Raw genomic sequence first — 15,143 nt, forward strand, 5'->3', positions numbered from 1 at the left:
ACCAGTCTATCACAGGGCTACACTTAGAGACAGACAACCAAGCACACTCACATTCACACCTACGGACTATTTAGAATCACCAATTAACCTCAGTGGTGACTTTGGGAGGAAGCCGGAGAACCTGGAGAGATGCTGCAAACATGCAAAACTCCTTGCAGAAAGATCCTGGGGGTCCTAACTGGGGGGTTTTCTAGCTGTGAGGACTTGCAGCCCGCTTGAAGAACCCACACTGTAAAAAAAAAAAAAAAAGGAATTTATCAACAGCTTGGTCACCAATACCTACTGTTAAATAATGGAAAATATCTAGATTTTAAAGAATAAAAGATTTGATTTTGTTAAAAAAGTCAGAATGTGGCAGCAAAGGTGCAAGAAAAAATACTTTGCAAAACTGTGGAATTCTGTCATGTTGTGTAATGTAATATCTGTTTATGTAAAAAAAAAAAACAGATAGGTTCTGATAATAGTTACATAGATAATTTTCAAATAAAACTTAATTTTAAAAAAGTAATTTTACATTAGACAAATTCAGTAGTGCCATTTAATTATTTTCATTTATTTCAAAAAAGCAATAAAATACAATTTTAATGTATTTTCAAAAATACAAACAAATGCCAAAAAAAAATACTGTTTTTTTTAGTGTGTATAAAAGGTATGTTAACTACATTAAATATCAAATTAATTATTGTGATATAAAATAAAAAAGATGCAATTAGTTGAAGTTAATTCTTGATGTTTAAAATAAACTCTGAGAAACAAAATGTAAATTATAATGTATATAAATATAAAAATCGTCCATATTTCATACTTTTGATTATATTTAACATTATACATGTGCATTTTTATTATTTCTAAAATAAAGTTATATAAAATTATACATTTTTACATTTCCTTTCTATGTAGGCAATTCAACTGACTATTTAATGTATTTAAAAAATACGATAAAAACTGCAAAATTACATTTAAAAATACAACTGTATTTACAGTGAGTACAAAAAGTGACCTTAACTCGATTAAATGGGTCAAATTAATTCTAGTGAAACAACATTAAGGAAAAAAAAGATGCATTTTATCAAAACAAACTTTGATGAACAAGATATAAATAATAATCCTAATCAACAAACAAGTCTTGTGTATTTCATAGATCTTTTTTCTAGTATATTTAACATTAGACTTAGAAACTCAAGGTCTAATTTTAGTAAATTAATGGATATTTTGTATAATTAATGTGGAAATTGTTTTTAAAATTGAAGGTTTTTTTGTTTACAGTGCAGAGGATATGTTCACTGATAATAATGTTCATGATAAGGCTCTAAAAAGTCTCTTTAGTGCGTAAATCAGAATCAGAAATATTTTATTGATCACCTAAAGGGGAAACTGCTTTCTGTTACAGATGCTCCCAGTCAAAGTCTTAAAGAAGCAGGAAAGTACAAATATGATATATAATATAAGCATTAATATGAAATAAAATGTGTCTAAACCCAAAAAATAAATGTAAATTCTGCTCTTGTATATTTATATACAGAATAAAGTCAACAGTTAATTTCAGTGTCACAAACATTTCCTCATTAGACACAACTCAGCCTCTTTGGATGCACATCATCTGTGTGATTGTCTGCAGCAGACGTGTAGGTGAGAAGTGGGCCAGATCAAGCGCCCCCACAGGTGCATTTTTCTCCGTGATCACGTGTGGACCCGCCCCGCCCCGCCGCCTCCAATAAAGCGCAGCAAAAGTCACCGCTCCTCTTCCTTCAGCAGCCCGCAGCGAGGCAGGCGGCGGGCACGGAAACCGAAACCACCGAGAGCCCGAGTGTGCGCGAAGGCTGTTCGAGGCGGCGCATAAAGATGATTAATTAGTAAAAAAAATAAAATAAAAAACAACGCCGGACGCCGCAGCTGACCAGGACTCCCACAGAGGACACCGGCGCATGTGGAGGTTGCGCTTGGAGAGCAGGCCAGGTGAGTGGGATCGTCCTCTGCAGGCGACCACGCGTCTCTGCCTCGATGTCGGTGCGGCTGTGCGTCAGCGTTTCTCTGCTGTTTGAATCATGCAGCCGGTGATCAACGCGTCCGTGACAGACGAGCTCGCAAACTCGGCTCAGTTTGGCATCCATAATTTACAAGCCGCAGTCAGGCAGCGCTGTGGGAAGATCCGCAGGTTTGTGCAGAGCATCAGGAGGCTGCTGCAAACACGCCGTCTGGGGGGTTGGGGGGTGTGTAGGAGACCCTCAACGTGACCGAACCGACATCAGGGCTGCAAATAATCTGTAGTTGGAGTGATTGGATCAGTTTTTAAAAAGGCCTGTGTGTGCAAAGTGCAAACAGCGGTGGTGAGAGGTGATATCTGCTGCATTCACTGCTTATCATTGAGAACATGATAACATGGCCTCATTTACCAGCAACTCCTCTTGAAATTTAGACTCTGAGGAAATGTGCGCTCCAAATCCTGTAGAGAGACTGGATTTCCTTTAATAAAATAAAATACAAAGCCCGTGCGTCAGCGCCAGATAGTTGTGCGATAATTTGGCATAATGAAGACATTCGCACGCCAGCAGGAGCAGCAGGAGTTTTACTAACAGATTGGTCACATCACTTTCTGATTTCGTGAATTAACGCCCCTGTGTCCGCCCCCCTCTTCACTCCCTCTCTCCGGTTTTAATAGGCTGCAGCGCCAGTGAGGCAGCTCCGTGCGCACTGGAAGCCCGGGATTCAATTGGTGGAACCAGGAGGGGAGCCCCGGCCTTTTTCCACCGCAGGAGGAGCAGAGTCGGAGGAAACCGAGAGAGAGAGAAGCCGCTAAGACAGCAGCAGCAGCAGCAGCAGCCTGCGCAGTGTGGAGAGAAAACGGCCTCCTCTGCTGCACGACATGAGGGACTTCACCCAAACTGCGCACTGACTCTGCAGGATGCGCCGCTGCAGCTGCGTAGTTAGTTGAAGAGCAGACAAACGGACACAAGCGAGAGATCTGACAGGAGGAACTGGGGTTTGCTGACCACAGCTGCAACATTTGGTTCCCCCCGCTGAGCGTTTATCATCGCTGCCCTCCGGAGAGCCGCGCCGTGGCCTTGTAGCGGACATGGGAAATGTAAACAGTAGTCGGGCTGGATTTTAAACTACGCACACGTCCCACGTCCTCCTCCTCCCGCCTCCTCCTCCTCCTCCTCCTTCTCCCGGGCCGTCCGAGATGGAGACGGAGAGGGTCGAGCCGGAGCAGGAGGGAGAAGCTGAGCCGCCCATGCACAGCGTCCACGGAACCAACCGGATCCGACCGTCCTCGTACCGGGCCCTGCGCAGCGCCGTGTCCAGCCTGGCGCGTCTAGATGACTTCAGCTGCGAAAAGATCGGCGCAGGGTTCTTCTCCGAGGTGTTCAAGGTGAGTTGGGGTTTGGTCTGACTCACTTCCTGATTCAATGAAAGTCCTGCACAGGCTGATTATTATGACCAGCTGAAGATTTAAACCCCTCAGTGTCCAAGTTAAGCCAGAAAACTCCACTTATTTGGTTATTTTAGATCAACTTCAGTTCTGTCACCTCACTTGACTCAAATTGCACATTCACCATCTAAAGAAGTTGTCTCTATGGCAACCAGTGCATCCCAAACAAAGCCCCAAACATGCATGATACTGAGTAATTACAAGAGGAAGAAGATGATGCAGGTTTTTGTTTATCACAGGATGCCATCATGGTGGAAATTCACACCTCACTGTCTCATCTAATCACCCTCTCTCACATCCACACGTGTTCGCCGTGACCCACATGTTGTGTAAAATGTGCACAGTGTGGGTTTTTGTTTTTTGGTGTGTAAGTGGATACAGCCAGGCCAGGCAGATCATGCACACGTGCAGGTAACCCTATGCTCACCTCAGTGTTTGGACCGGCAGCCTTCATCCCTTTGTCACGCTGCTGTTCACCTGCACGGAGCCTAATTTCAGGGCATGCCTCATTAATGATGGCACTGAGCTGCCACAGTGCATTGTGGCATCTCACACCATCACAGAGGAGCTGGTCAGGGAGCAAATTAGATCACCTTTGAGGGTGCCGTCAGGAATTTTTAAGTTGTTAAATTTAATGAAGCAAGAAGCTGTTGAGGTGGATTTTAATTTTAGGTTTTGCAAAGTTTGGCATGCATGAGTGTGCTGTTTTTGTAAGAATAATGGGGCTTAATGGGAACACCTAACTGTTTCTTTCACCATCTGAGCTCTTGTTGCCTGGAAATTGTGAGAAAATCCCTCTTTAGATGTTTAGATATTCAGTTTACTCTCATATGTGCAAAGGAAAGCACCAAATCTTCTTATTTTGCAGCTTAAAACCCAAAAATCTTCAGACTTTTGCTTTGAAAAGTGATGAATATTTGACTCAATTGTTGCCACTCTGTCAGTATCACAGTGGCATTTAACATTTTTATTTTTTTAAATGACATAAACCATCCTGACTATTAAAGAGTTGGAACAGTACATATTATGTAGGAGGTCTTCTAGAACTGGATGAAAGCTGGGACAAAATCTGAATTTCTATGCGAGCGTTAAATATCAGGTCATGCATTGATTAACCGCCTTGCTGATGGCTGCAGCTCTTGTCGTGTCTTTGTTTTCCTCATATATACAGTCAGTCAGACTTCTAGAAGTGATGCTAAATATTGCCTTTGCACAGCTGACGTTGTTGTGCTTGTGTGTTTAGTCGCCCGTCTGGAGTGCTGTTGTTGCCCTCATTGCTATTATGGTAATCAATCATAATCAAGTTGTCACAGAATTGTGTGTTGACACTGAGAGGAGGCCTTAATTCTCTAAAGTCAACACTGATACCCATAAAATAAGCAGACCTAAGAGGTACAACCACCTCCACTGATGCCCACTTCTTAATAACAGATTATTATGAGCTCCTGTGTATTGACGCTGGAAGCGGTGTTGAAACCTCCGGGACTAGAGATGATTATTATTTTTTAGTTTGTATCCCCTCCTTGCTTCCTCTTTTCATGTTTGTTTGATGTTTTTGGATCTGTAAATGAGTATGTCATTGCAATCAGACCGCAAACTTCCCCAAAAAGCTTTTCTGCCTTGTTTGTATTTTGATCAACAAACTTCACGCAATACTCGGTGAGTTTCTGAATGTCCCATACATGGTGAAACGTCTGGTGATGTTGAGAAAGATTTGGATAAAGAAGTTAGGTTATCAGCACAAAGTTTCTTCTGCTTTTTTTCTGCACAATTAATTTGGAAATTCTGTCCATTAATCAAATGCTGCAACGGCTGTAGCTTGCAGTTAGTTTCATTATTGATTTAAACTGCTGAGTGCTCATTTCTCTAAAGTATTAAAAAATACATAGACACGTGCATTTCATGAGGTTTCAGAGTAAAATTTAAAACATGGGGAAAAAACAAGCTCAATTTATTCCACGTATGACAAAAAATCTGGACATTTTCATATGAGAGAAGCTGAATATCTGATAGTTTTTGCTTAACTACAGATGACTGAATGAGATCTGATATTAATGTTTGACAGATTTCTGTCCTGTCATGTGGCACAGGCCAGATGTTTGGCAAGTAAATAAAACCCTTACTGTAACCTTTAGAGGTTAAAACCTGGAAACTGGCAGGATTGTGGAGTCAAAGTTCTCACATGACCATATTTTATGGTGCTATATTTCATAATATGCCATCTTGTCGTCGCTCTTAAACATTAATGGCCGAGCCGACCTTCGCCTCATTAAATAAGACTTCATGTGTTGTGACTTCACTCCTGAGTCTTTGTGTTGTTGTAACTCCAAAAAAGGCTGTCAGCCTCATGAAGCCACTCCCTCAGCTTTGCCCTTTGAATGGCCAATGAGCATGCAAATGTCACCATGTTTACTGCTGGCTTGTCAAGTTGGCACTTAGGTTTGAATCAGCTTGCCCTTTTGATAGCGCAATATAAATGCAAAATTGTTAGCACAGCTATCGGTCACATTTAAAACTTTGCTGACAAGACTGACGGAACAATTGCTATCGTATCCTGGTTTAGTTTAGAGGAAAAGGCCGGACCGTTCTGCAGGAAAACCTCCCTCAGTTGTTTTGTTTATGAAATTTGGCCTTCGCTGAGAAATATACAGCACGCATACTTACATTCAGCCTTTGAAATGGATGTTCTGCACTTGGTTACAAAGGCTTTGGCCTCCTGCCGTTTGCGCGAGTGTGTGTGTGTGCTGTTGTTGAGCTTCGGTCCTGAGTGCAGATCAATGGAGGCTCGCGGCAGGCAGACAGGCAGCCATTCACCTCTCCAGTGTGCAATTGTGCAATCTCGAAAAAAGTAAGGGAGCGAGACAAAAACGAGGGATAAAGGAAGGGTGCGCATGTGTCAAGACAAATCCTTCAGGTGGCGTTTTTCATCTTCCTTTTCATATTCTTCAAAGGAAAGTTCAGTGTGTGTGTGTGTGTTAGCGTGTGTGTGTGTGAACCACCAGCTTTGGTCTTTTGTTTTTTTTTTTACTCGGCCTCAACCTGAAAACCCGAAGGCTCAAAAGCAACAAAACCTCACAATCACTCATAAATTGCATAATCAGTCCAACGGTTCAGTTAACTGCAGGAAGCGATTATTTATTTATTCTGCGTGTTTCTCAGGCCTGCAGGCTTTTGAACAAACAAATTAGATCAATTTCTAATTGGATTACCGAGTTACTGCGTCATTTTCCAGCTGTTTCTGTCCTGATAATGGATGGTGTGTTTGCTCATGGAGATAACACCTGCTGTTTAAGAAAAAGGAAACGCAGAACAAGGCTTCTTTTTTCAGATTTGGTTCTCATTTGGCCCTTCTTTATCATTTACATGAGACATGGAAATCTCATGACGCTGTTTTCAGGAGCTCACAGAACACCCAAAGGCCACTGGAGTGCTTGATTAGTGGGGGTCTCGTTTGTTGGGATCATACAGATTTATTTTTCTTCTTAATTTGGATCAATATTGGCCTTTCAGCTAATTGCTATAACTGCACCAATAAATTGTTGTTGTTACGACTTGGAAAGGGAGATTTGAAAAACTGCTTTTCACTTTGCTGTTGAGTTAGATGAGAGAATTGATCAAAGTCTGAATCCTAAATGTGAAGGTAATTAAAACGATTACATGGCGGAGACAACAAATGTCACCAACCAGCACAGCTAAAGTTCTCCAACTGACATGTTTCATTTAATTTGTTTAACCCTCTCAAACCTTAAACCAACTGGGAGGTTTAGAAGGCATGTTATCTGCTTAGAAAAACAAAAATTACACCATTTATCAGCGCATATAAAACAGAAACAAGCTTCCAGTGGTCCTTGAACTAGACATTACTGAATGTGCCATTTCGTTGGCAGCATTAACCAAATCTAAATTAGATGCATGCATCATCACTACCATGTTTCATTTAATAATCGCCAAATAATAAATAAATCATTTGCAATAACCAGATGTTGTGAAAAACTAAAAGTTTTGTGCTCCTGAGCGCCACTGTGAAGCCATTAGCGATTCAGCTGTGACCAAAAATCTTGTGACAAAAAATTCTGGGACTTTTCAGCCTCGTTTCAGATACATGTTTATGAGTCACACAGGGAAAGTTTCACCACGAGAAAACTAGTCATCATGGTAATAATCCTCCCAGCTGTGATTAGCCTGATTAGTGTGCGTGGTCGTGTTGGACTGTACTGTTTAAAACATGAGCGATGATAATAAGCTGAAGAAGAGTGATTGGATAAAGAGGGGGGATTTAAAACCCACTGTCACGGTGATTGAAGGGTAAATGTGCATATGTGTGTGTGTGTGTGTGTGTGTCAGCTGCTTGTGACAGAGCGGTAATGTGAAGGAAATGGGTTGCCAAACACTGCTGTGGTGTGTATTCACTTGTTATCTGCTGTCAAGAACTGTAGCTGGGCAAAAAAAGAAAAAAAGTGTTTCCAACCTCTTTGAGCTTGTAGTGACGATACAGGGGGTAAAAAAGGTGTCTATGCTCCTTGGAAGTGTTCCCCTTCTGTTGCTTTTCACCATCGAATCATCGGTAGTTTAATTGGCTTTTGAACAAGAATTTACAAGAAGACTCGTGTCAAAGACAAACTGATTTCTGTGAAGTAATGTCAGTTACTTAATCATGTAAAAGGAGTGATTGTGTAAGTCTTCACCCTGTACAAGTCGTCATTTAGTAGATGCACCTTGGGCAGCGAATACAGCACCTCAATAGGTCTCAATCAGCTGTGCACATCTGGAAACTGCAATTTTATCCCATTCTTCTTTGTAAAACAGCTCAAGCAGTTTTAGAGTATTGGAACATTTCATGCCCTTATTTTATAGTTAACCAGAGTCTAAGCAGCTAGACGAACATCATCCATCAGAACAGTTTGTTATGGACATTTTTCACTATTTTCGGACATTTTTCACTATTTTCTGACATTTTATACCCAAATCAACTAACTGCAGACAGAATAACAGCTCCAGTTATCTGTATTCGGTTCAAGTTGTTAATGGCAATTATGATTTCTGTCATTGTGTTGACTTGAGCCGTGACATTTCACGAAAATGACTGAGAGAAATCGAAACCGATTTGTTTCAGCAGCGATTCTGGGGAATCTCCCAGCAGGACGTGTTGAGATGCGACCAGCTCTTGGTAAATCCTGGCTGTTGGAACAATTTCAGGTCTGGAAAGATAAAACGACAACAAAGCAGGAGAGAGAGGGGGGAAAAAAAACAACAGATCCTCAAGAGTTGAATACACACAAACCACGATCCATCATCAGCTGTCTCCTGTGTGCTTGTGATCAGTTTCAGTGTTCGGGATTAGGAGGCGGCGTGGGCCAGTGTTCATGTTACGATTGGACGGCGGCGCTGGTATGGGAGAGCCAGTGCAGACTTGAACATCAGCGCCTTAGTGGAGCACTTTTCCCCTCATTATTCCCTTTCTCCATCTCTTCAGTCAGGGCGTGCTCCGCTGCTACTCGCTGCTCAAGTATTTAGCTTTGTTTATGTTCTGCACAGCCGCACAAACCCGAAAGCGCCGAGCATGTGATGTGCCTGTCTTCACTTGAACCGCCGTGTTTGTTGCTTTTAGATATTTCATCTGGACCCGAGATTAAAATAGATAATTGTGCAACTCTTTCCCAACACTTCTGTTTTCAGATCCCACCTCTTTTCTATCGTGGTTAGCAGTGTTTTCAGAGATTTATCTCAAGAGACAGCGTATGTGTGTTTACATCAGCGCACAATGAGGTGTTTCCTCCAGTCCACATGTTGGCAGTGCTGGAGCCTTTAGCTAAACCTCGAGGAAGGCCGCTCCCCTGTCAGAAGGTAAACAAATGGCCCAGCGTTTGCATGTGTGCCTGGACAATATCTCTGCGAAATGTTTTTGTGGTGGAGCGGGTGTTTTTAATGTCCCTTCATAGCTTAAGAAGTCGGGTTTGCGAAACATTATATGCTCCCTTATCTCTAGTGGTGTCACAGCCACACACAGTGCATTTGTTTGGCCCTGGTTTTTATCCATCTTCCTCTCAAATCTCGCGTTCAGAGGAATTGAATGTGTTCTGCTTAAATTAGTCAGAAGTGGCATTGAAGAGAATGAAGATCTCTTCTCCAGAAAACATGTCCTAACTACACTAGTTGGACACGTTCCCCATAAAAACTGAAAGCTTAGAGACTTGTATCTCCAAAACCTGAGCAAAATGAAGAAGTAGAATTGTATATTATAGTACAAAAACAACCGGTAGAATGTAAAACAGCAGAAGCCAAGATGGCCTGACCCGTAGTCCTCAGTAGAAGTCAAACTCCAAAAACACTGGATCCTACAATTCCCATAATGCAACTCCCTACCGTACCATAAAGTCCGTAGATCCTCTCTGGCTGATGAATGCCCAAATCTTTCAAATGCAAACCTGACTTGGCATCTTTTGTACTCGTTTATTGAAAACTAGGTAATAAATTTGTAGCCTGCAGCAAAGATAACTGACCACCATCAGGCTTGTTTCCTGAGATTTAAGTGAAGCTCCTCCAGAGCCTCAGAAGACATCATGATGAATGCACACATCCAAGCTTTTTTTTTTTTCTCTCAATACAGATTCCATCGTCTCAGCTCAGGGTCATCTTTCGACAAGAGCACTGATCCAATACCAGTGCTCTATTTTTCTCTCTCCTCCTTTTACTTTATTACATTAGAGCGCATTTTGAATCCAATTTGACTCATCAGTTACAGAGAGATCAATAATTTAACTTCCAGTACCCGCCAGCAGGTTCCAAAGGCATGTTGGCTTTAAAATTATCAGAGGCTGAAACTATAAAAACAGATACATTGGATTTTCATCTGTTACTGCACTAATCATGTCAGTACATCCCCATCAGGAGAAATGACCAAATCCAAACTTAAAACTGTGGTGTTTAATGAAAATCACCTTATTGTGAATGTTTAGTTTAAAGATTTGCCCAAAATAAACCCTTTGACTCAGCCAGATTCTGTAAAAAACTAAAAGTTCTGACCTGCTCGGTGCAATCAAGACGACATGAGTGACTCTGCTGCGACAGTCATGTGACAAATTCAAGGTTTTTTAAAAAATTTTTTGGCTTAACTGTGTTGAACTGCAGGCTGTGCTTACACTAAGAAGAGCCTTATTTTTGGCCTTAAAACTGCACATAAGGCATCTTTGCATTCTCCCTACTTCTAGCTGTACACATCAGAGTTGCAGTGATATTTCTTTAGTTTTTACAGGTTCTGTTTCAGCACTGATGCAACCAGGAAAGATTTTATGTGGAATTAGTGCAATGCTCCTTTAAACTAAAGTTCTGCATGAATAGATTTCACTGGAGGAGACTGAAGGAATGCTTTATTGTAAACCTGCTTCTGCACAGCCTCCAGTCATGTTCTTTTAAACTCTCATTTTGTTAGTAGTGTTATGATCAGTGAGCCTGAGGTCAGTGGTGGTAAACACTCTGCATGAACTTAAGTGACCCCTTGTGTTTTGGCCTGTGTTTGAGGAAGAGCAGGAGGGGGGGGAGGTGGTGAGCTTAGTTCTGCTGTTGTGCAACAGACGGTCAGCTTGTTTGTTACCTGGACTGTGCGCCTCCTGGATCAGGTTGTGTTTCTGATCGCCCAGAGCGGGACCTCCCTGCTCGCTCACTGACGGACCCCACTTGGCCGGGTGCCTTGTCTGGGTCGCCTGCACACATGCGTGCTCTGACACTCTCACGCTTTTCTTTTTCGTGCTTCCTCACACTACAACTGAGAGCAGAGCCTCGGGCGATGGCTTAATCTGCGAGTTGTTTTGTAGAAGTAATTTTCTCCACCACACTGAGTGAGCGCATTCAGACTTCACTCAGTCTCTTCACACTTCAGCGTGAAGCTCACGTGTCAGATTGGTTGAAGCATTCCTGTCCTGGTTTAAACGTGATGACTTGAAATGCTGATTGTATATAAAATTATGCTTTCATCTGTTTAAAATGCTGCAAAAGAAGCATATTTAATGATGATTTTCCTTTTGCCTTCAGTAAAGGCCCTTTACCACACTTGTTTTGCTTTGCAGAATACTACAGCTACAAGAAGCAGATTTTAAAGCTGTCATGATGTATTTCCACTCATATACAGTGTATCCCCATGTTTATTTCTACACCCCGTGTGGTTTCTTTAAAAGCTGATGTAGGTTCGTGAAAGTATACATTTAGCTGGTGAAATGAAAACACTGGCTGCTGCTGGTGGGAAGCTGCAAAGTAACCATGAAATCCACGAGGCCTTTGGAGTCGACCCAGTGTCCAGAGGCAAAGTCACTCAGCTGTGTGTGTGTGTGTGTGTAGTTGGTTGTGTGGTCACACGCAGACACTCTCCACCTCTGCAGCAGTAGCACGCCATTAGTTCTGCAGAGAGGCTTTGTGGCAATTCTGACTGTAAGCAGAAAGAGAAAACTCGAAGGTAAAAGTAAGTGAACACCTGGAAAGTCTTGCAACACATACTGGCAACCATGTAGTGCAGACACACACAACTGCTTGCATGGGCCTGATGTGGACTTAGACAGTAGTTATTTAGTTTTTAACATCATGAAAGGGAGTCTGAATTTTACAGATTTACTGTTTTAAAGTTATAAACAATCCAATAAATAACTGGATTTGTGCTTTTCCACCAGATTTGTGTACTGGGTGTTACCATAGAGGCTTTTAAACAGCTTGGTGATTATGTAGAGATAAAATTTGCCAACATTTTTCACACAATTTTACCAATTGCGTTGCCTTAAAGTGTGGAGAGTAGATTTGTAGACTATTAGCTTCTGATCCAAAATCTTGACCTTAAGTAGGTTAACTTAAATCCTGACTCCCGCACTTTGTCTAATTTGCAAAATACATTTATTTGCAAAGGCAGATATTTTGTCAGAAAGAGAAGCGGTCTTACATAAGGAGTGGCTTTAACTCCACGACTAGTCACATTCCCTCACTTACTTACTTGTTTGCATTAAATGGGTTAAACACTATAATGGGACTGCTTAAGACCCCCAAGGTCCAAAAAAAGCATCTCCAAAGTCTTCCAGTGGCCATATGTCGATAAATCATCAACTTTACTCAGCCAGGACTGCATACATTAAATTAAGTGACTCAACAACTGCAGGCCTCCAGAGACAATTGTAATAAAGAAAATGCACATAAAGCAGGTAATTAACATAGAATATAGGGAAGGTTGACATCAATAATAAATTTACTTTGGACCTCCCCAGTTCAGTGTATACATACAGTCAACATCTAAGCCTCCAGATACCCTCACAGCTTTAATGTGTACAGACATAAATGGACACAGTTGATGGGCTGTTTTCAAGGATTTTGGAGGATTGATGCCTTTTTATAGTTTGTAGAGAATCTGATTGAAACTTTGTGCAGAGCAGTAGCCAGGATTTTATTAAAACTGCTTCAATGTTTAAAATTAGATGAAAGTCTGCAAATTTTCTTTATCTTCTGAAGCCTGAAGCACAGAAATGCCGCAAAAGTAATTTCTCAAGTTAGACCATCTGTGGGCGTCGGTTTGAGACTTTTTTTTGATGCGCTCGTCCCTCTGTTACCCACCTGTGATATGAAATAGATGTGCAAACAGTTCATTTGTCTTAAAACATGTCAACAACCTTGTACATGCACAGTTTCACCCTTTAAACCACTGATGTGATCTTTGTAAAACTAACGTCCCCGTCGTTTCTCTGCTAGTACATTATTCATACACTCTGCCTAAGCCTTAAAATCACAGGTCCTTCGAAGGTCTAAAACATCCATCTTTCCTTCGTGTGCATTCTCCGTCTGCAGTCTGACACACCCTCCCCTCTGTCTGGCTCTGCATCAGTTCGCCTCGTCGGGCCGCCGGCTGATGACAGACATCGCTGCACATGTTGGCTGTGCAGAGCGAAAGATGCCCGTGACCTTTATTCTGCTGACAGAAGCACTTTACAAGGCCGAGCATGGTTGAAAGAGAGCTTTGGGGTGTGTCTGGGCACATGCGTGTTGTGTGCGCAAGTATGTGTGTGTAGTTGCTCCATATCGTGGGATGATCTGTATGTCTGCATTCCAGCGGTAAGTCCGAGGAGATGACCAGTAAATTGCTTGTAATGAAGCACTTGGAGGAAAAGAAAACACCACACAGATTTTGCGGCGACTGTGCAGAGTTAAGCCTCTCGGATGGCAAAAAAAAAAAACACACACCCACCTGAGAAAATGTTGCCCAAGTTGTTGAGTCAGACTCCATAATGATGAGTGAGAGGTTGTTTGTTTAGAAGCTTTAAAAACTGTCAGGACAAAACAGTTGGGTCAGACCGGGTTGCAATTCCAACCACTGCTGCATCAGCAGTTGGCGCATGTATGCACTGTAACCTGCCTATGTGAGTTAGTGTGTGTGTGTACGGCTGGTTGTTAATCACAGAATTACAGACGCGCATGTAAGAATTTCTGCATGTAAGTGTGAAGGCAGATGCGTGAAGGAAAAAAGTGGACAAGTGTGATTTACATCCACAGCCGTGCAGAAGCCCCACAGTCCTGTTAGCTGGAGAAATCTGTGCTATTAAGCGCAGGAGGAGGCTTTTCGCTTATAAAGAAACCCTCTAATCAGCTCCAGAGCCTCTACATGACGGCCTGCATGCATCGTCCTCCCAGTGCTGTAAATATATAAAGAGAGAAGAAGATAAGTCCGCCACTCTCTCTTCACGCTTCTGCTGCGTGTTTGAATTTCTGCCCGTACTTCCTTCTTCTGCAAGAGGAAGCCGCTACTGTACACAAGTGCAAGTGTATCCGTGTGTGATTTACATGCGTGCATTCATGCATGTGTGGCAGCAATTTGCCACAGGCTGAAGTCCTCAAGTGGCTCTGCTGAGTAAAGATTTAGAGCAGCAGAGACTCTCATTGACTGGCTGTTAAGAAGGAGTGGGCAGCCTTCACTCGCTCTCTGTGTGTGTTAATAGCATTACTTGCCGCACTCTAGTCTGCACTCTAATAGGCTTTGGATCAGAGTGGTGATGGAAAAACCACAGAGCCCAGCTGAGATCCAGGCCAGTGTCACACTGACTGCAGCGCCGGACTCACACAGTCATCCTCCCTGTTCTTCATTACCCACTCATGTCGCTAATGAAGATGCAACCTGAAACCCTCCCACGCCTGTTTAACTTTATTATTAGCTCCAAGGAAATCTGGTTTACAGCCAAGTATTGAGGTCACAACACATTACCCCAAATGCAAATAAAAGTGGTCAGGGGCTGTTTTTAACCCTGGAATGCAACCTGCTGTTATAAACAAACTCGTAGTTTAAATAAAGTTTGTTGTGTTGCTCTATGAATGGATACACAAACTGTGCTCTTCTCCTTTTGATTTGTTAAATATAAACAACAAAACTGATTTACAACAACAAAAAAATTAGCAGTTCTTAAATATTAATTGCCAGACTACATGCAGCTTTTCTTACGTGCACCAAGACGTTTCTCTTCCCACGCTTGTTAACCAACAACGAGCTCATTTGGTTTTTCATGTTGCAACATCATGAGGTTGACATTTGTGGCTTTGGGTAAATTATCTCAGCAAGTATGCCAGCCTCAGGATGAACTGTAAAAGCTTCTAACTGTTAAACGTGTTGCTTTTCATCAACAACACCACTGGGTCAAAATAAGAGGTCAACCAATGTGACGTTTTTTTTGTTTTTTTTTTCTATTGCCGATGCTGTAAA

At 42.1% G+C, this 15,143-nt stretch overlaps 1 protein-coding gene across 1 annotated transcript in view; it reads left to right on the forward strand.

Annotated features, from left to right (window-relative positions):
* The first annotated feature begins 1,805 nt into the window (after positions 1-1,805).
* tesk1b (testis associated actin remodelling kinase 1b) overlaps positions 1,806-15,143 on the forward strand; it is a 30,212-nt gene continuing 16,874 nt past the window's right edge. The window contains exons 1-2 of the mRNA XM_008283391.1: positions 1,806-1,956; positions 2,660-3,370. Of these exons, the coding sequence (XP_008281613.1) occupies positions 3,182-3,370 (189 nt within the window). The 5' untranslated portion in view covers positions 1,806-1,956; positions 2,660-3,181. The remainder of the gene's footprint in view (positions 1,957-2,659; positions 3,371-15,143) is intronic.

This window comes from Stegastes partitus, unplaced genomic scaffold (assembly GCF_000690725.1).
Source record: "Stegastes partitus isolate 25-593 unplaced genomic scaffold, Stegastes_partitus-1.0.2 Scaffold308, whole genome shotgun sequence".
NCBI classification, from domain to species: Eukaryota; Metazoa; Chordata; class Actinopteri; family Pomacentridae; genus Stegastes; species Stegastes partitus.